Source organism: Hyaena hyaena, unplaced genomic scaffold, assembly GCF_003009895.1.
Source record: "Hyaena hyaena isolate Hyena2069 unplaced genomic scaffold, ASM300989v1 scaffold_2546, whole genome shotgun sequence".
In the NCBI taxonomy this organism is placed as follows: domain Eukaryota; kingdom Metazoa; phylum Chordata; class Mammalia; order Carnivora; family Hyaenidae; genus Hyaena; species Hyaena hyaena.
Genome location: NW_024083155.1, coordinates 3,697 through 25,069, shown reverse-complemented (window position 1 = coordinate 25,069; position 21,373 = coordinate 3,697). Strand labels below are relative to the sequence as shown.

General features: G+C 35.8%; 3 protein-coding genes across 3 annotated transcripts; 1 reads left to right on the top strand and 2 right to left on the bottom strand.

Moving 5' to 3' along the window:
• Nucleotides 1–4,763: 4,763 nt before the first annotated feature.
• LOC120227564 (olfactory receptor 51V1-like) lies at nucleotides 4,764–5,708 on the bottom strand. The gene has a single exon (XM_039225649.1). It carries the CDS (start codon nucleotides 5,706–5,708, stop codon nucleotides 4,764–4,766), a length of 945 nt encoding a protein of 314 aa, XP_039081580.1.
• A 5,889-nt stretch (nucleotides 5,709–11,597) lies between these two features.
• On the top strand, nucleotides 11,598–12,538 carry LOC120227566 (olfactory receptor 51V1-like). Its single transcript, XM_039225652.1, is given in 2 exon segments — nucleotides 11,598–12,357; nucleotides 12,360–12,538. Coding segments are annotated over 2 exon segments (939 nt in total).
• Nucleotides 12,539–20,173: 7,635 nt separating this feature from the next.
• LOC120227565 (olfactory receptor 52A5-like) lies at nucleotides 20,174–21,124 on the bottom strand. The gene has a single exon (XM_039225650.1). The coding sequence runs from the start codon at nucleotides 21,122–21,124 to the stop codon at nucleotides 20,174–20,176; it is 951 nt and encodes a 316-aa protein (XP_039081581.1).
• Between the last annotated feature and the right edge of the window lie 249 nt (nucleotides 21,125–21,373).

The following is a 21,373-nucleotide window of genomic DNA, read 5'->3' as shown; positions in this document are numbered from 1 at the left end:
TTTTTTTTTATCAATTCACATAATTTTGCTTTCAGTAATTGTATATTGAAAAAATACATTTTGGAAAATAGAATTGTAACCATGTGATAATGAATGAATTGTAATAATGAGTGAATAGTAGATTTCTGACAGACATTTAGACTCCAACCAGCTTGCTCCATTTAGCTCACATGGACATAACTTTAGCTAATGAAAATGGGGGCTAAAGTTTGCATCCAAAGGCATATGAATTAATCATATCTAAATACTCTGTGGTGTTTACCATGACAGAAAACGTTGTCTTAGTTTTAAAGCTGTTCTGTGATCAGTGTTCACTTGCCACAAACAAATTGTTGGCTATCTCAGGGGTCCCTTGGTGGCTCACTTGGTCAAATGTCCAATTGTCAATTTCCACTCAGGTCATGATTTCATAGTTGGTGAGTTCGAGCCCCGTATCGGGTTCTATGTTCACAGCATGGAGCCTGCCTGGGATTCTCTGTCTCTCTGTCTCTGTCAAAAATAAATAAACATTCAAAAAAAATTACTACAAATTTAAAAATGTGTTGGATGTCTTAGAGCTCAGAGATAAAATTATTCCTACAAATGATTCCATAAATTATTTCCCAAAATTAAAGTTAAGTTTAGTTCTTGAGAAATCATATTGAGAATGACTAACCCTAAATTTATTCAGCCAAGGTTTAGTGATGTTGAGAAGTGTTTCCGATTTCTTTCTGTCGTTCCACTTTGTCATCATGGAAATAAAGAATAAATGTAGAACAAGAATAGTGAATTTTAGAGTTTGTTTAATTCAAACTTTCAGTTAAATTTTTGGGAAATAATATCGAATGGCTCTTCAATACAGAACTTCTAAACTAAAGAGTATATCTTGACAATTTTATTGTTTAAAATTAATAAATATTATATAAGGAAACACAAAGATATATAAGTTATAGAATGGTACATATTTTAACATCTCCCCATCTAACCTAAGTAAGATACTTCAATGTTCACATATGTGATATTTATCTCCAAAATTCTTTTGCTAACTTACATTCATATTAAAAGCATAAACAAGTCTGTGTGTCTTAACAAGCTCAGCAACACTGAATCCTGATAACAGATTCAGATTAAATCAGATTAATCAGATAACAGATTAAATAAACAGTAATTTATTTTTCCAGTTGTATACCAAATCTTAAATTGTATTCAGCTAATTACTTTAAATTTTGTAGTTTTTTAATCTTAAATGAGATTGAACAAGTTTTAATACCTATTGACCATTTTGATTTCTAAGTACTGACGATTTAAAATCTATATCTTGTTTTTGTAGGTTTATATTGCCTTTTGTCATATTGATTTATAAATATGCTTTGCCTGCGAAACGGACTTTGCATGTGTTTAATTACAAATAGTTTAAGAGTTTGATATTTCTTATTTTTATGTATCTTTGTATGTGTATGTGTGTCTGTTTCAATGTATTGATTTTCATTTTATGAACCCTTATTTCCTGTCCTTACCTGGAAGGTATAACTTATTAAAAAGTTTTGTTTTTTTTTTAAGGCTCTTGGGTGGCTCAATCTGTTCAGCGTCTGACTTTGGTTCAGGTCATAATCTCACAGTTTGTGAGTTTGAACCCTCCTCGGGCTCTGTGCTGACAGCTAGGAGCCTGAAGCCTGCTTTGGATTCTGTGTCTCCCTCTCTCTGTCCCTCCCCCGCTAGCACTCTCTCTCTCTCAAACCTAAACATTAAATAAATTTTAAATATTTTTTTAAAGAATAGATTTTCCTTAATTTTACAGTTTCATTTTTATGTGTATGATATTGATATAAGTATAAAGATTTTGGAATATTGTAATATTTGTATTTGTGTTATAAATTAAGTTATAGGGCAGGGGGTGGTGGATTAAACAGGTGATGGGGATTAAGGAAGGCACTTGTGATGAGCACAAGTGATGAATCACTAAATTGTACACCTAAAATTAACATTCCACTGTATGCTAACTGGAATTTAAATAAAAACTTTAAATAAAAGAAGTCAAGTATTGATTTAGCTCTGAATTTGCTAAAGGGCTATTAAACAATCCATATTTTCTTTAAAAATTTAAATGTCACTAAAAATTCACTAAATGTATTCCTTGTTTTTTCTATATATCTGGTGTTATTTCTGTACTTAATATCTCTTATTTAGAGATGTGTGAATATTCCCTATTCAATTTTCTTATTGTATAAAATACCGTTGCTTTATATGTATTTTATTAAATTTAGAAACTATTCCCAAGCATTACTTGAAGTGTTTTCTTTTTAACTAATTTTTTGAGGGAGAGATAGCATCTACATGCGAGTAGAGTAGGGGCAGCGGGAGAGAGAAAGAGAATCCCAAGCAGGATCCACACTCAGCGCAGACCTCTATGCTAGGCTCAATCCCAAGGAACCGTGAGATCATGACCTGAGCCCAAATCCAGAGTAGGACACTCAAACGACTGGTCACCCAGGTGTCCCTTAATTCTTTTATCTGACTTTTAATGTTCCCTAAGAAGCCTTAAAATATCTGTTAAATTAAAAATTTATTGTCATTTGTTTAGTCACAGTGAAACTATGGAAGTGTCTTAGGAGAACAAATAAAGTTACATAAAGAATATATTTCTGTTTCAGGTGTATGCCCTTACAAGCCCCATAAAGTGTTAATGATTCCTACGTGTGTTTATGTACATTTATATCTACAGGTGCTGCATTTGTCAATAAGATTTGTCATTCTAGTTTGCTTTCTAATGGTATTTTTGAATGTAAATAAACAAACGCTTATTTTTAGAATGTGTTATTTGCTGAATGCTTATAATTTCAACAAATTGTTAGAAAAAATGGAATATTACATTTAGAATAAGTTCGAAGTAAATAAGAACATTACCTTCTTTCATATTGTATTAATTATTCATATTGTATTAATATTTTAATTAATTTCATAATTCATCTCTGACAAATAAAGAAATAAAATTGAATTATCATCCTATTCGTAATTCGTGATTTTTTCCATACTTTAAAGAAAATTATGATACAATCTATGAAAAATCTGTCTTTATACACATTGTTGCTTTAAACTCTCTCTCTTTGATTAGAAGTTCAATGGAAAAATTTATTCCCTAATCAATTTGGATTGGTGATTCTATTCATGTTTACAAAGTAAAGAGGCATGAATCACCAGCTGTATGTTTTGAACCAGATTCATTTAGAGTATAGTCTCATTTACATTATAAAAATAACTTCCAAGTTTTCAATCATTTGACTATTTTTTCTCGTTTTCACGTTATTGTGATACACATTTAACTGCATTTTAATTGGAAGTAGGAACAAGGACCAATACGGTATGTAAACCTGTGTTCACATTATCCTGGAAGATTGAAAGTTATTTTTATTATCCATCCACTATGTCATTTATGATTTGTTCAAATCTTGAATTTCCAAAATATAAGTAAGAACTTCAAAGGAATCTAATAACATACATTTTCCCTAGGTAGAGGTCTTCCCCAATTCTTCTATCTCTATTTCATACATTTTCTGAAAGATTGAAATTTAAGAGCTATCAATCAGTTGATCTCATATACATCTGTATGTCTTAATATATTTTATATGCCTGTCAAAACAGGACTGCCTCTTCAGGAATCCATGCTATAGGAATTGAATCCTGGGATTAATGATTCAGAATCCCCAGTAACAGAAGAGGGGAGAGGACTGTGAGTTAGCAAAGTTAGAGAAGTCCTTTAAGGAGATAAAATCCTTACCACATTTGCTCTCAGAAAATTATGGACAGAGTTCCACAAAGCAATAAAGTTCGGTTCTATCTAGTAGCATATGCATGAGTATTTTTCCTAATTTGGTGAAGAGGATGAGAATGGTAAAGATGAGTTGGTGCTAGGAAAAAAAAACAAAAAACAGCTAACAGTATCTTCTCTCTCTTCAAGATCCTCATGAATGACAATTGCACATGGCTTGCAGTACAGATTAGGTTTACTTTCCCAAATGGCTGGTTATCTGACCTCCCATTAATTATTAAATAACACATATTTTCCCCATCGATAGGAAATGCCCCTATGAAAAAAAGAAAAAGCTTGTCTTCCTGATATTTATCAAATCCATAAAAGAAAAAAGAAGATCCAGTAAAGCAGATCAGCAAAGCATACATTCTACACAATAAAGGACAACAAATTCTGTAATACTCAAATTAAGATTGTCACTTTAGTAGTCATTTAGAGATATGTAAAAAAAAATGATACCAGTTCTTCTGAGAAGCAGGAAACAGAGTTGTCTGTTGATGAATTAATAAGAAGAGAAGGGCGATGATGCTTTGGAATGACTCATGACCAAACTACTAACCGGCCTGAAAATACCACTTGAAGTTAGAGAACTACTGTAATGTCTATGTTGATCAAGGTAACCACACCAAGTGTTGATAAAATCGTCCCTCCAGTGGTGAATGGACACTGTGTGTTTGGAGGACTTCTTTGTAGATATTCCTTGCAAGTTAAACTTTTATGAACCGGTGTATTATTTTTTAATGATCAGAAATGATAACGATATGTGATGAGTGACTCTACTAACAAAATTTCCAACATTATATTTAAATTGGGAAACCTGGGTTTAATTACTAAATCTTCCAAGATATGGCGTATCCTGTAAGTCTCAGGTTTCAGTTGCCTTAGTTTTAACTTCCTTAAATAAATATATGGCTTCCCTCTGCCTCCCTGAAGTCTTCTAATATAAACCATTTGTGTCTGTGTAACCTAAAGTGTTTTATTCCCTCTTCATGGAGAACCACTTCTGAATCCTGCCTCGGATCTGTTGGGTCTTGACACTGTAGATGATGGGGTTCATCAGGGGTGGGAAGATGATGTAGATGTTGCCCATGAGGACATGGACCACGGGAGAGAGGTGTTTCCCAAAGCGGTGCACCATGGTGAGACCAATAATTGGGATGTAGAAAACCAGAACAGCACAGATGTGGGACACACAGGTCTGCAAGGATTTGAGCCGCTCCTCCCGGGATGCAATAGCCAAGACAGAATGCAGGATCAGAATGTAGGATACAATAATTAACACAGAATCAAACAAAAGGATACAAATCACCAGAGCCAAGGCATAGAAACTGTTGAAGCGAATGTCAGAACATGCGAGTCTCAGTAGGTCTTGGTGAAGGCAGAAAGAGTGAGAGAGGATGTGGGAACGGCAATAGCGGAAAAACTTTAGGCGGATTATGGGAGCAATGATGAACAGAAAACTCCTAACTAGAATTCCTAGTCCAATTTTGGTGATCCTGGCACTGGTTAGTATGGATGTGTATCTCAGCGGATTACAGATTGCTGTAAAGCGGTCAAAAGCCATGGCAAGAAGGACTCCAGACTCTGTGAGGGACAGACCATGGATGAAGTAAGTTTGGGCAATGCAGGCATCCAGGCTGACTTCCTGGCTCAGGCCCCACAGGATCCCCAGCACTGTGCGTACTGTGGACAGCCCCATGCACAGGTCAGTGAGGGCCAGCATGGCCAGGAAATAGAACATGGGCTCGTGTAGGCTTGGCTCTGTCCGGATCACATGCAGCACCAGGCAGTTCCCTAAGAGTACCATAGCATAGATACAGGAGAAAGGAATGGAGAGCCAGGGATAATCCCGTTCCAGGCCAGGGAAGCCTGCTAGGAGAAAGGTTGAGGAATTGGTGTCATAAGCAGGGAAAGCAGGCATGGATAATTTGAGGTATTTTCTCTATGAGCCAGTACTTGTGTCCATTCGGTAGACAAGTTTCACAAGCCTGTGTTCTCCTACAGGACCAATCTGAGCAAATGTGGTATATGTATATAGTTCTTCAATTATATTCTTTCAATTAAAGAAATCTTTCAATTAAAAAGTCACCATCACTGTATTTCACATCTGTTGTTGGAGTACATCCCCACACTTAAGAATATTGTTCTTTAACTACTTAGTAAAACATTGAGAGTAGACAGAGGAAAAAGTGATCTTAAATAAATGTCTTTCTTCAAGCAACTAGAGATTATGATAAATTTTGACTTCCCACATGTATATTAATCTTACAGAGTATTTGTGAAAAGTAGTTACCCTTCACCTTCAGAGTGTGATTCAGTATGTCTGTGATTCAGTCTGTCTCTTCTATCTGGCAATCCCCGTTCAAGTCTTAACTCACTTACCAAAATTCAGGTATATTTGTTTCTCTGCTCCCAGGAAGTAGATTGTATCTTTCTAAGTACTTGCATCAAGAGAGAGCTAGAGGGCTGTGATGTACACCATCAGGAAGGAGATTGGTATAAATGAACACCATGTCCCTAGAGATGTTCTGTTCACATTTCAAAAAGAATGACCAAAACATCTATCATCTGACTGCAATCTGGAATTATCCATGGGGATTGCATTTGTTTCATTTAACAAACACGTATTTATTTGATGTTCTGGACTGTTCAAACATTGTTTCAGGAATTTAAAAAAATATCAGGGGAACTACTATAACACTGTACATTAGTTATACTTAAAAACTAGGTAATATCACACAAAACCTAAGTAGCAGATGCTATTATGAGCCATGCTTTATAGATTAATAAATTGTGTTCAAGAGAGGTTAAGCAACTTGGTAAAGACACACAGTAAGTGAGATTTGAACCCTTGCAAGCTAACTCCAAGGCTGATGGTCTTAATTGCTCTGCTCTGTCTTCAGTTTCACTGCAATCAACTTTCTCTGCCTTGTGCTTCTATGGTAAAAGGTTTAAAGACTTCAGAGGTTCTCTCTAATCTTTAAAGTGTTATTAAAAATATCTCATTTATCAATTCTATTTGTTTTCAACAAGATCATCAGTGAGCGTAAGAAACTATCATATTCCCTTTCTTCACAAACCAGCCTTTCAACTCTCGTCACCTTCCACATAGTGCACACTGTTTCTTGTATTGCTCCAGAGACTTTTCAATTTTGGTGAGTACCTGCTTTCCATCAGTAACAAACTTTATCAATCAGTCTCTCCCCTTCCACAGCATCATAGAGATACAATTGATTTATAACATTGTGTAAGTTTATGTGCTTGTTGATTTGATACATTTACATATTGCAAAATGACTACTACCATAACATTCTGTTCTGTCATGTAATTGCCATTTTTGTTTCTTGTGGTGAGAACATTTCAAGTCTATTCTCTTCGTAATCTTCACGTATATGATACAGTACCATTAGCTATAATCACCATACTATACATTGGATCCTCAGAAATTGTGGATTTTATAATTGTGGAAATTTGTACATTTTGATTAACATCTCTCCATTTGTCTTACCCATCAGCCTCTGGGAACGACCACTCTACTTTGTTTCTGACTTCAGCTTCATTAGATTCCTCTTATAAGGGGTATTGTACATTATCTGTCTTTTTCTGTCTGACTTCTTTCACTTAATAATATGTTCTCAAGTTTTATCTAAGGTGTCACAATGGCAGAATTTTCTTCTTTCTTATGGCTGAATAATAGTTTATTATTCATCAATATTTATTCATTTATTATAATATTATTTGTATTGAATATATATTCAATTCATATATCATGTCTTGTGTCTTCATTCATTTGTAGAAACACACCATGTTGTGGTGTTATGCCCGAATCGCGAGTCCCCAGAGACCTCCAAGGAGCCGTCACCGATGCAAGAACAAAAGGGTCTTTATTACAAGCTGGAGCAGGGGTTCACCCATCTCCCAGGGCAGCAGCAGCAGGTGGAGCCCCGAACAGTGGCAAGCAGGGTTTTTTTGGGGAAGGGCGGGGGTGTTACCGTGCACACTTGTATGTTTTGCATCATTACATAAGTACCAATCATAATTGTACAATGCCCATAGTAACACATTGTAACAGTTTTGACCATTCAGTATCTGCGAGGCGTTCGTTTCATTTGGCGGGACCCAATCATGACCTTTGAGAGTCTTTGAAAATGGACCAATTATGAGGTGGGCTCAGAGAATCTAGGTACGGCTTCTGCAAGCGTGATTGATTGGCAAGTTTGTACAAAGTAACTACCTGCAGTTCCCAGCCCTGACTCGTCTCCAAGACTACTGGAATGTTACACATTTTTTTTGATTTGCAGATCTGAGGGTGGTCAGAGGGTGGCTTCATCTTAGGCTTTTCCTGGAACTGGGACTATGTTCAGCCTGAGGTTGTTTCTAATGGAGGACTTAATTTCATGCTCCTCAGTGGATCATGTTGTGATGGGTATGGGGGTGCCAATATTGTAACTGCTCAGTTAAATTTATTCCTTTGTATTTTATTGTTTTTATGCTATTGTAAATGGATTGTATCCTCACTTCTTTCTCAAATGTTTTGTTGTTAGTGTATAGAAATGTTAATTGTTTTCTGTATGTTGATTTATATCCTGCAACCATACTGAATTTGTAGCACAGCTTTTTTGTTGTTTTTGTTTTTTTGTGGGTTTTTTTTTTTTTGGTGGAATCTTCAGGATTTTCTCTATATAGGATCATATCTGCAAACAGAGACATTTTATTTTTCCTTTCTTATTTGGATGCTCTTTTTTTCTTGCCTGACTGCTCTGTCTAGGATTCTTAATTATCCAAATAGAAGTGGGGATCATTGGCACACTTGTCTTACTCCTCATCTTTGATGAAAAACTCAAACTTTCACCTTTGAATATGTTACTGACCATGGGTTTGTCATATATTGCCCCTGCTATGTTGAAGTATGTTTCTTCAATACTCAATTTCTTGAGAGTTTCTACCATGCAATGATAATGTACCTTGTTACATGCTTTTTCCTACATCTATGGAGATGATCATATGATTTTATATTCTATTCTTTTAATGTGGTATATTACATTTATTGATCTAAATGTAATTGATTTAGATAGGTTGGCTCATCCCTACAACCCAGAGGTAAATCCCACTCAATCGTCGTGTATGCTCCTTTTGATATACTGTTGTGTGTTCTGTGTGCTCAGTGTGCTCATGTATCCTCAAGAATTTTTACATCTGTACTCATTGGGAATATTGGTCTATAATTTTCGTTTCTTGTGGTGTCCTTATCTGGCTTTGGTATTAGGGTTACGTTGGCCTTGTAAAATGAGTTTGGAAGTGTTCCTTCCTCTTCATTTGTCTGAAAGAGGTTGAAAAGGATTAGCATTAAATCTTTAAATATTTAGTGGGATTCACCAGTGAAACCTTCTGATCCTGAGCTTTTCAGGTGTGGAAGGGTTTGGATTACTGCTTTCATTTTCTTACTCATTATAGTTTGTTCAAATTTTCTCTTTCTTCATGATTTAGTCTTCGTAAATTTTAAGTTTTTAGGAATTTATCCATTTCTTCTAGATTATCCAGTTTGTTGTTTCTGTGATATCTGTTGTAATGTCCCCTCCCTCTTTTCTCATTTATTTACTTGGGTCTTCTCTCTTTTTTCATAGTCTAGCTAAAGTTTTGTAAATTTTGTTTATCTTTTTTTAAAAAACAGCTCTTAGTTTTATTGACCAGTTTTGCTTTTTTTCCATCTCTATTTCATTTATTTATGGTATGATCTTCGTTATTTCTTTCTTTTTGCCAGCTTTGGGCTTAGTTTATTCTGTTTCTAACTCCTCGAGATAAAAAGTGAAGGTTTTATTGGAAATATTTCTTGTTTCTTAATGGTAGCACTTATAGCTATAGACTTCCCTTTTAGAACTGCTTTCAAATCGTTGTATAGGCTTTTTAAATTTTTTTAAATATTTATTTATTTATTTTGACAGGGAGAGAGAGAGAGAGAGAGAGCGAGAGCACACAAGTGAGGGAGAAGAGAGAGAGGTAGAAAGAGAATCTGAAGGTGGCTCCGCACTGTCAGCACAGAGTTAGGTGCTCAGGGCTTGATCCTGTGAACTGCCAGATCATGACCTGTGCTGAAATCAAAAGTCAATCGCTCAGCTGAAAGAGCCACCCAGATACACCTAGTGTCTCCATTTTATTTTATTTTATTTTTAAAATATTTTTTAATGTTTATTTACTTTTGAGAGAGAGAGATCACAAGTAGGGAGAGGCAGAAAGAGAGGGAGACTTGGAATCTGAAGCAGGTTCCAGGCTCTGAGCTGTCAGCACAGAGCCTGATGCAGGGCTTGAACCCACAAACTGTGAGATCATGACCTGAGCTGAAGTCAGGTGCTTAACCAACTGAGCCACCCAGGTGCCCCTATAGTCCCCATTTTGGATAAGAAAACTGATATAACATTAAGTACCTTGTCCAAGGACACAACACTCACAGGGGCTGGAGGAGGGTTTTCAATCCAGAAAGTCTGGCTTTGTAAGTACTTTCTTTATCTCTGTGGTCTACAGCCTATGAAAAGATATGATCCTTAAGTAATTCTAGAAATTAAATTAGATAATAGAAGTACTCTAATTCAGAGGATTAAATAATGCTGAGATTCCTAGTACATAGTAAATGCCAAAAAAAAAAAAATGCTCAGTAACATTCTGTTATGAAAATAGAGACTCCAATTTCAAGCAGTTTATAAGGATTATCAACTTTATACAAATCTATTATGACTTATAAACAATGTTTTATTTGCTAGCACCCAAACTCTTTGAATACTGATGGCATGAGTTCAACTAAAAAGAGAAAAGTTGTAGCTGAAATGAAGGGAAATAAAATGAAATTTTATGTTAAAAACAATAGCCTGTTTTATATAGGATGTGTCTGCCACCCCTCAAAAAACACGTAAAAACCAGTTAGGGAGGTAGCAGACTACTACATGTTTCTGGATCTCTCTGTCCAATGTTCATTTCCAAATCCCCTAAATGAAGGAATTATTTTTATAAACTTGCACTTGTGAGAATATTCAAGATTTAGTGGAGTGGAGCATCTGCTCTACAGATACTTCCCGTGGGTTTTCTCTCATTCCCCCAAAGGAGCACATGCCCCTATATGTTGCAGCACGCACTCTCAGAACCTCCCAGGGTTCAGGATTTACTTCAGTGACCCCTGATCGGCATAAATCATGCTTCTTCTGGAATGTTCATGCCACCATGACAAAAGAGAAAATAAAGAGATCCATTTTCAAGATTGGCAAGACCATCTCTGCTGTGAGTGACAGTTGTTCTTTATTAAGTCTATGAAATGTACATGTAGGAATGGACAACATGACTGAGAAATGACTCCTATAAATGACTGAGTGTCTTATGTAATAAGCAGAGGATAATCTTACACCCTATGGCTGTGAGTTGCAATTTACTTCACCAGTTTTTAAAGGCAAACACTCGAATGTGTTTTCCTTTTCTATGTGGTATTCTCAAACTTCATTATAATACCTTCACAAGCCAGGTTATTTGTAGTATGAAGCACGGAGTTAGAAAGTGACAGTGAGATGATGGATATGGACAGATTCTTCTGATGGGGCCAGTGATCTAATAACAAGGTTTCATTTGTAGGCATACATATGTCTGTCTCCATTTCAGAGCAAATGTAACTCCTGAAAAATAAAAACATTGGTCTAATATAGAACGAGCTGCTGTGCTAAATTAAATCGTTTCTTCAAACTTTATATTAAGGCAGAGAAAAACTCATTCTTAATCAGCTGTTTTTTTTTCTTTTTATTTTTTTCTGAGAGGTATCTATCTTTATAGATCCATGCCTGTTCAACCTGATTCCAAAATCAGTAACTCCACCTTTGTCCTTACAGGTTTCCCTGGCCTGGAACGAGAATACCCCTGGCTCTCCATTCCTTTCTCCTTTATCTATGCTATGGTACTCTTAGGAAACTGCCTGGTGCTGCATGTGATCCGGACAGAGCCAAGCCTACACGAGCCCATGTTCTACTTCCTGGCCATGCTGGCCCTCACTGACCTGTGCATGGGGCTGTCCACAGTGCACACAGTGCTCGGGACACTGTGGGGGATCAGCCAAGAGATTGGTCTGGATGCTTGCATTGCTCAAACCTTCTTGGTTCATGGTCTATCATGCATGGAGTCTGGAGTCCTTCTTGCCATGGCCTTTGATCGCTTCACTGCCATCTGCAATCCTCTGAGATACACATCCATCCTCACCAATATGAGAATCATCAACATTGGTGTGGCCATTTTAGGGAGGAGTTTCCTGTTCATCACTGCTCCCATTTTCCTCCTAAAGTTCTTTGATTACTGCCTTCCTCATATCCTCTCCCATTCCTTCTGCCTGCACCAAGACTTACTTCGGCTCTCCTGCTCTGACATCCGCTTCAACAGCCTCTATGCATTAGCCCTAGTGATCTGCACACTGTTTTTGGATTCAGTGCTCATTCTCGTCTCCTACATCTTGATCCTGCATTCAGTCTTGACTATTGCATCCCGGGAGGAGCGGCTCAAGTCCTTGCAGACCTGTGTTTCCCATATCTGTGCTGTTCTGGTTTTCTATATCCAATTATTGGTCTGACTATGGTGCATCGATTTGGAAAGCACCTCTCTCCTGTGGTCCATGTCCTCATGGGCAATGTCTATATCCTTTTCCCACCCTTGATGAACCCTATCATCTACAGTGTCAAAACCCAACAAATACGTAGCAGGATCCAGAGATGGCTCACTAAACAAAACTGAGTGCTAGAAGTTAATGTGTTCTAAGGAAAGAAGGTAGTATTTGCAGGAGGAATTACTAATAATGATTTGAACCAGAAATAATAAATGTATATGTAACATTTAACAGACTAAAAGCATATTTATAGTCATTTCTTAATTTTGTTTTCCAAAGCCAGAGAAATAAGCAAAGAAGTGTTACTGATCTCATTCCCTAATTTTAAAATTAAGTATAATGTTATCCACAGTGAATTCTGTTTCATAGTGTATCAGTGATCACTTGCCTGGGTAGTTACTAAGTTTACAGTACCATCTGTGTTTTTTGAATTCTAGTTCAACATGTGATTTTATTTTTCATATAACTAGTAAATCTGTATATTTACTTGTATGGGACAAATAGCCTTTATATATTTTTACCATGTTTCACAAATTGACTCTGTTGAGTTTGTTGAGAAGGAAAATTTTACTCTATTTAAAACTAGTCTAATAATTACATTGGCAGGAGACAGATTAACAGAAGAAAGAAAAAAAAAAAAACAAAATTTAACTACTGCACACCAAGGTCCATTGTAAAATTAAGACCAGAGGAAATGACCAAGGCATGAAGCTTTTATACATTTTAGACAAAGAAACATATTATCTGTGAGGACTTGACAGGACAAAGAATACTTATGCTCAGGAGCTTTCATTAGTAAAGAATTCTAAATGTAGACTTGAGTTGGGGCTGGGGTAATAAATTAGTAAAGGTTACAAGATTTATTTATATAGGCTACTTTGGCCCTGAATTCCCTGTCTCTGATGATAAGGATGTCTCTTTACCTCTTGATGCAGAGAAGGTACCTTTCATATGGGAGATGTGCTTCCTGCTTTCCTGAGGCATAGAGTCAGTATTTTTGCTCTGGCTGTTTTTTAAGTAAGTTTAATTCAACATAATCTTTATGGCATTGTGGTATACTTTGGGACAGCCTTCCTTAGGTCTCTACAAGATCATTCACACTTCTTCTGTATATGTTTAAGCAAAAGTGTCTGGAAAGCCCATTCTGTCTCACCTAATAGAATACAGGATTGGTAGATTAGACTACACAGTTTAATGTAAAAGATTTGGTTAACAGTGACTGAATCAGCTATCATATCTCTACAGAGTCTACCATGTACTCCCAACTCTATATTTTACAATACTCATGAGAGTTGTCAACTGACTTTAATTTTGGTGTCAACGTACATGAAAATTTAAAGACATTTAATCAACCTTTTTATCTTTAAGGTAGGATGCTAAGGCACATACATATTATGTAAAACATCAGTACTTAAACTTGGGATAGAGGGGCGCAGTGGGTTGAGCATCCAACTTCGGCTCAAGAAATAGTCTCATACACATGGGTTTGGGGGCCATGCAGGGCTCTGCACTGGAAGCTCAGAGCCAGGAGCCTGCTTTGGATTCTTTGTCTCCTTCTCTCTCTGCCCCTCTTCCTCTCTCACTCTCTCTCTCTCTCTCTCAAAATAAATAAATATAATAAAACATTTTTAAATAAAAATTAAAAAGCTGGGGATAGAATTGTGGTTTTGAGAATCTTTTGAATGTATATTCCATTTCTAAGTCTCATCCTCTTCCATAGGTAAAATTAGGAAATTCAAGTCAATAATAAAATGGGGATATTACTTTTTTTTTTGTTTCTTGCTTTTTAAAAAAACATTGACCTCTTACTAAATTAAAAACAAAAAGTAAAAAAAAAATAGTATCAATCTCAAGATTTTTTAAAAATTTCTTTTAATATTGTCACCTCATCACAGCTATATCAAACCATGCCTGAGGCAGCCAAGTTCTCAGCAGAGGGTGATTACAGTTAGGCTTCAGAGATGGGAGGGGTGTACATCTCGTTGCGCATTTACCTTCAGGTATATGAAGTTCCATCATCGGTATTTTGACAAACAGGGAAACATTGAATTTTGAAAACTAATGTTTGGTCTGTTACCTTTAATTTGTCTTTTAGTGTTTTATTAGAAAATTGATATGCTTTTTAGATTAAAAGATGCCACACTCATGTTTGTTACTCTTGCCTTTCAGACCGTCACAGTTTAAAGCCCACACATCCCTGTATCTCAGTCTACCTAAATAGCTCTGCCCATGACAAACTACTTTACCCTGATGCTCCTCTGTTGAGCTCTCTGTAATGGTACTTCTTTATTCAGAATGCCTGCCTCTCCCATCAGTCCTATTTCTCTCTGTGAAGCTCATTTCTGAAAGAAACTCCTTGCCAATCATTGGCAATTGAGCTGTTCGGGTTACAGTGGAAAATAAAAGATCTTATTTCCCCTTTTTGTTAGGGGAATTTGAGAAAAAGGATGGAAAGGAAACTTCATATTACTATATTATATATCATCAATATTATAATATTAATTGATGGTGAAAATATGTGATCTTTAGCATATATGCATTAAGTTTTACATTAAACAAAATTTTGGGGGACACCTACGTGGCCTAATTGCTTAATCATCTAACTTTGACTCAGTTCATGATCCTCTGGTTCAAGAGCATGATCCCCACATCAGGCTCTCTGCTGTCAGCTCGGAACCCACATCGGATCTTCTGTCTCCTTCTCTTTGCCCTTTCCCCCCAAAAATAAAAATAGAAAACACTTGAAAATATTTTATGGATATTAGAAGTCAGGTTTTGGAGTAAGAATAACTATTTGAGTTGTCCAAGGGCAATAATATTACCCCCACTTGATACCACAGTAAAATGGGTTTAGTGAACTTTACACTTTGCCTAAATTGAGCTTTTATTTTTCCCCATGAATATTTCTAGGTAAAGAAGTTTTCCTATAGTTTCCCATAAAATTTCAATGTCTTCACTCTAAAAACTGAGCAGAGATTACAATAGAGTGAATGAACCCAAGTGAATAATAGTGAAAAGGAAAAAGTTTCATACAGAGTTAAAATTCTGTGCTTACATATTTATCCTTTATTTTAATTAAATTGCACCTAAAGTGATAACAGAATTAAAAGTTAGCTATTAATGCATTATATCTGTGTATGCGGATATATATCAACATATGTATATTTGTATTTATACACACATATGTATATATTCAGTTGATCCTTATTATTTACAGATTCTGTCTGTGAATCCACCTACTTGTTCAAATATATTTGAAACCCCAGAATCAATGCCCCCAGTGTTGTCACCATCAGTGGACATATGCAGGGCAGCAAAAGCTTTGAGCTGCCTGACACACCTGTTCCCGGCTGAGGCTGGACACGATGAAGCTCTACCTTCTTGTTTCATCTCTAATACAAATAAATGAGTATCTGTTTTTGTGGTATATCTACTGCTCTGTTTTCTTCTTTTTTGTTGTTGGTGATGTTGACTGTTAAAATGGTCCCCGAGCATTATGATGAAGTTCCTAAACTCAAGGCTGTGATCCATTTTACAGAGGCAATAAGTGTGTCAGATAGGCTCCCTTTAGGCAGGAGTTACAGCTTCATTGCCTGTGAGTTCGATATTAATGGATCAAAAATACTGAACATCCAGAAAAAGGAAGAGGGGGTTTACCAACCTGTGTATGAGGCTGCTTCTCCAATTGCTATAGTAACAACTGGAGTGGGTGATGAAACTATGAAGACAATGACTTGACTAAATTTGTGAATTCATGGGGCTATGATCAATGAAATAAAATGTAGCAGACAGCACTGCTGCAAATGTGAAATGGAAAGTAATCTGCACACAGTACCCAAAGTCAGTAAAGTGAGAAACCCTTCTCGGCTAGTGTTCATTACAGGGAAATACTGCATGAAATGCATTATTTGTAAGAAATATCTATTGACTGTGTTTGATATATATTAAAATGTGTCTTTAAATAGAAACATACACACAGGTTATGTATTAAATGGTTATTGAAAATGTGATCAGAGGCTCAAAGCAACTTGTTAGTGTATTACTCCTAAAGAGAGATGGTTCAGAATTCAGTGACTTCACAGAACATAACTGCAGAAAATAATAAAAATAGGCTGTAGATATATTTATACTGTAATTCTATATTTATGAATATACACAGCAAAATTGCTTACACAGCTATGAAAATACATATATGCATGCAAACGTTTATTACATCATTAATATGTTCCAAAAATATTTATTTAGAGAAAAAAGTGAATTGTAGTATTTCTATAACATTCAATGTCACGGGCATTTTAAAAATGAAAAAAGTTCAAACATTGTGATTTACAAAGTTACCTATGTTGTTCATAAGTAGCTGACACATTATGCAGAAAAATATTCATGATATAATCTAATTTTTATTTAAAATAATTCTACATATATTCGTGTAAAAAAAAAAAACCCTAAATATCATACTTATTAATTAACTGATGAGAGACTGGGGAGAGAGGACAGAAGAAGCATTTTACAGTGTTTGAGTTTTATACAATTAACAGTATTCTTTCCATTAAGACATATATATTTATCCAAAGAGAGATCTGTAGGGATTTTTCTTGGAGTATGGCATAATTTTACTTGTCCACTGAATTTTCAGATATGTAGGCATCACAAGCACTTTCATATATGTTTTCATATATATGTTATATGTTAAAAGCCATACATAAATGTTGTGACTGGCAGTTTTCAAAGCACACCAAATAATGTATTAAAAAAGGAAAAATTAGGTTAATAAAACATATTTATTGTAAAATATATAAAAAACATATTTTGTGTAAAATAAACTCCAAAAGGAGCGAGAAGGAGAGCCTAAAGGCAATGAACTAGTAAATAATGTACATAAAAAGAAATTAAAATCCACTGAGACATTCTGAAGCAATAAGATTTCAGAGAGGAGTATTTCAGAAGACAGAAAGCTCTTTCTGAAGCCACATTTGCCAAGAGCCCTCTTTTATGTCTGGCCAAAATGGACGATTTTCCTGGCAGAAAGCCCAATTTGAGGGTCAGAAAACAGAGATTTTGGAATTCTGGTAGAGCCTAAAAGAAAAAAGGAGGCAGCAAAAAGATCTCATTCCAGATGAGAATGGAGGAGCAGAGACCCAGTCTGACAACGTGTTAGTTTTCAGACTAGATATTTGCTAACCTTGGAAACCACATGGGATTGGAAAGCCAAAAGTGTCTGCAGGGAATATTTGAACAAGATGGTTGTTTTTGGTAGTCCTGTGTTTCTTGACACACAAAGATTACAGCCCAAGGTGTGGATTGTGTCCTAGCTCAAGGTTGAGAGCCTGAGCAGGCCAAGCTTTGATGCAAAAGTGAAACTAGCCAATGAAGTGGTGGAATAAGCTTCAACTCAGTCAAATCTTTGATTAGATCAAGGTAAAGATCCTCTAAGGGGCTTACCACGGAGCAAGATGTGAATTATCCCTGGAGGAAAATATAACTTCATCTGGCATTCATAATTTTTGCGTATAATGTCTAACACTCAATATGAAATTAGTAAGCATGGCAAGAGACAGGAACATGAGTTCCAAAACAAGGAGAAAAACAGTAGAAACAGATCCGCCCACAGTTGTGTTTATTGTAAATAGCATTCAAGAATTGTAAAGTAACAATGTGTAATATGTGCAAGGAAATAGAACCAATGGTAAATAAATTTACTAATTCTTAAAAATGAAGAGTTGAAGAATGTTATCAGAAAATTAGAATATACTAAAAAACAAAATTAAAATAAAGAGAGTGAGAAAGAGAATGAATCAGATGAATATTAAAAATTGCTAAAGTACAGGAGTTAAACCTAGTAATCCAGGAAAGCAGAATCACAGAACAGAAGACAGGAGTACGGAGCTAAAATAAAGAGTAGTGGAAAATAACAAACATAAGACTTTAGTGCCTTGCTACACAAAGAGAACTGTTTCACAGTGATCAAAAGATCAATCAACAAAGATCTCTTAGATCTTTATGCGCTCAACAAATGGAAGTACCTATCTACCCATACCTTAAAAATACACAAATCCAAGAAATCAGCAGCTGTAACAGGAGAAATAGACTGATCCACATTCATAATGGAATATTTTAACACTCTTCAATCAAAGGCTGAAAACACAAGCAAACAAATCAAAGGACAGAAATGATAAAATCACATAAAATGAACAAACTTGTCTATACACAGAGATATATGAATATAGGTATAGGTATAAGTAACACTTCAATTAACAGGTACAAGTGAATGAGAAGTGACAAATAGGGTCATACACAAAGCTTTAATTTGTATTTTTAAATTAATTTTACTGTAATATTAACAACTATTTGAAAAGTAGTGGCACAGTATTTCAGCTCAAGAGCAAGAGGAATGATGCAGGTTTTCACAGTGAAAATGATGGTGAGCCTGATGACCAGGATAATCTCTACTGCGTGCTTACCAGTCACCAAATCCCATGGGAAGGCCTTACACAAACGTATCCAATAATTACAGGGACAGCCACATCTCTAGTTCCCAATGAAATGTATGCTATTCTTCATTATTTATAGTTCAGGCAATGAATTTGTGATAGTAAATTGTATTCCAATGCCTACAGTTAGGAACTAGGAAAATAAGAGTTTGAAACAAGCTCATGTAGGTTCCAGAACACATGCATGTAACCAACTTATTCAGCAATTTTGTTCCTACCAAATAGAAATCTGCTTTCTGTATAAAATATTTTTGACAAATATTTGACTACCTATACTCATTTATGATGGACTCACAAAATACAATTTATTTATGAAATATTATTATTAACATATGAGCATATTAATGTAGAAACAATTGTACTTTGCTTTACATTAAAAAGAAAACCATACTTTGGAAAGCAAATGTTGTGAGAATCCTAGCCTCCAGAATTTCTGTCCAGGGTTTTTAGACCAAAGGGTTACTGTTAATTGAATCAGGAAAATAATTGAAAAAAGTTTTAGAATAGCATTGTCTCTAAGATAAATCTAAAACTTGCCTTACATTTCTTAAAATAAAAATCAACAAATACCAGTGCTTTTCTCAAATTGCTCTTCTACAAGTGAGAAATTAAATGAACATTTAAGAACAATAAAAATAATCATGGTACTATATACCTTAGTCCTAGATTTGTTGGAACAAACATTTTATGCCATGAGAAGTACCAATTTGATTAAGTAGGAATTACATAATGAGGATAGGCTTTGAGGGGAAGGAGATATTTAGAGACACTTCACACAAAGTTCAGATTATATATAATAAAGATATATTCAAGAGATAAATTTTTACTGGACACAGTAAACACTAAAGAAGGGTTGAAGATAGTTGGAGAAAGAATGTAGTGGGACTTATAGATTATATAAAAGAAGTTGATCTCGGTGTTCTAAGTACAAAAGAATCAGTGTGTTTGCTACAATCTGAAAAAGGATCTCTAATTTGTCTATTTGACACAGACCAACTTCAGGTGATAAGGAAAATCTTGCATTCTGATTTTTCCTTGGGCAACCATTTCGTTTTCCAGCATATCATCAGCTCTTCTATTTCCCTCAATTCATTCTAACTGCCTTATAATTTCAAGTCAATACCCAATCAGATTTTTTAACACAATAATTTGTATGTTTATTGATTTATTCCTAAAACATGATGATACTGCAAACTATTGACTGGACTTTCAGATCATTAGGCCCAATAGATGAGCCATTAAATCCATAGGAGGAACTATTTCCATCCAATGTCAAGACTGATCTTTGGAACAGAACATTTTTACCACCTTATCTCGGATGTGTTTGGTCTTCACCCCATAGATAAAAGGGTTGAGGAAAGGTGGAACCAGTAGGTAAAGGTTAGACAAGGTGATATGTATATATGGTGGTATCAACGTACCAGATCTGTGAGTGAAAAAGGAAAAAAATGCAAGCAGATAGAACTGGAAGAAGACACATATGTGGGGGATACAAGTATTAAAGGCCTTAAGACGTGCCTCTTTCTGGGACAGGTGGAAGACGGTGATAAATATTTGTATATAAGAGAGGGTGATCAAAATGAAGTCCAGGCCACCAACAATAAAAGCTCCCAGGAGACCATAGAATTTATTGATGTAAACATCTTCAGTGGCCAGCTTCACAAGGGCCATGTGTTCACAGTATGTGTGGGATATCAACTTGGTTCGGTAAAGTTTCAGACGACACTTTATGAGCAAGAGGCATGGGATTACCAGAATGGCAGGCCGCAATGTCACCCCAATTCCAATATGCGTGACCAGTTGTCGACTGAATATGAGAGCATGCCTCAGGGGATAACAGATTGCTACATAGCGGTCCAGAGCCATGGTCAAAAGGACTCCTGATTCAATACCTTGAAATGTGTGGATGAGCCACATCTGAAAGAGGCAAGCATCAAAATCGATTTCTGGCAAGTGGAACCAAAAAATCCCAAGCATCTTGGGGACAATGCTGGTGCTAAGTGCAATGTCTGTGGCTCCCAACATGGCCAGAAAGATATACATGGGTTCATGGAGACTGGGTTCAGATTTGATGATGACCAAAAGCAGAGAATTTCCCACCAATGCAATGATGTACATAGCACAGAATGGAATCCCAACCCAACACTGTATAGTTTCCAGACCAGGGATCCCAATGAAAGTCAGTACAGAGGGCATGAACATGGTGTCATTTGCCATAGGCATGGCCATTCAGGGATTTCCTTAACAAAGGGGCAAAGTTTGCCAAACTATGATTCTGTGTATTCTGATATGTCTTATTCTCATCCAGTCACACAATTCCTGAATGGAAAAAAAAAATAGGAGAACTGACTACATCAACTTATTTAACATTTTTTAAATGAATGAGAAAAGGTCAAAGGAAAGGTTCACTTCACCAAAATCATACACTCACGCTCAGCGATATCTACAACGTGAAACAGAGTATTTACACAA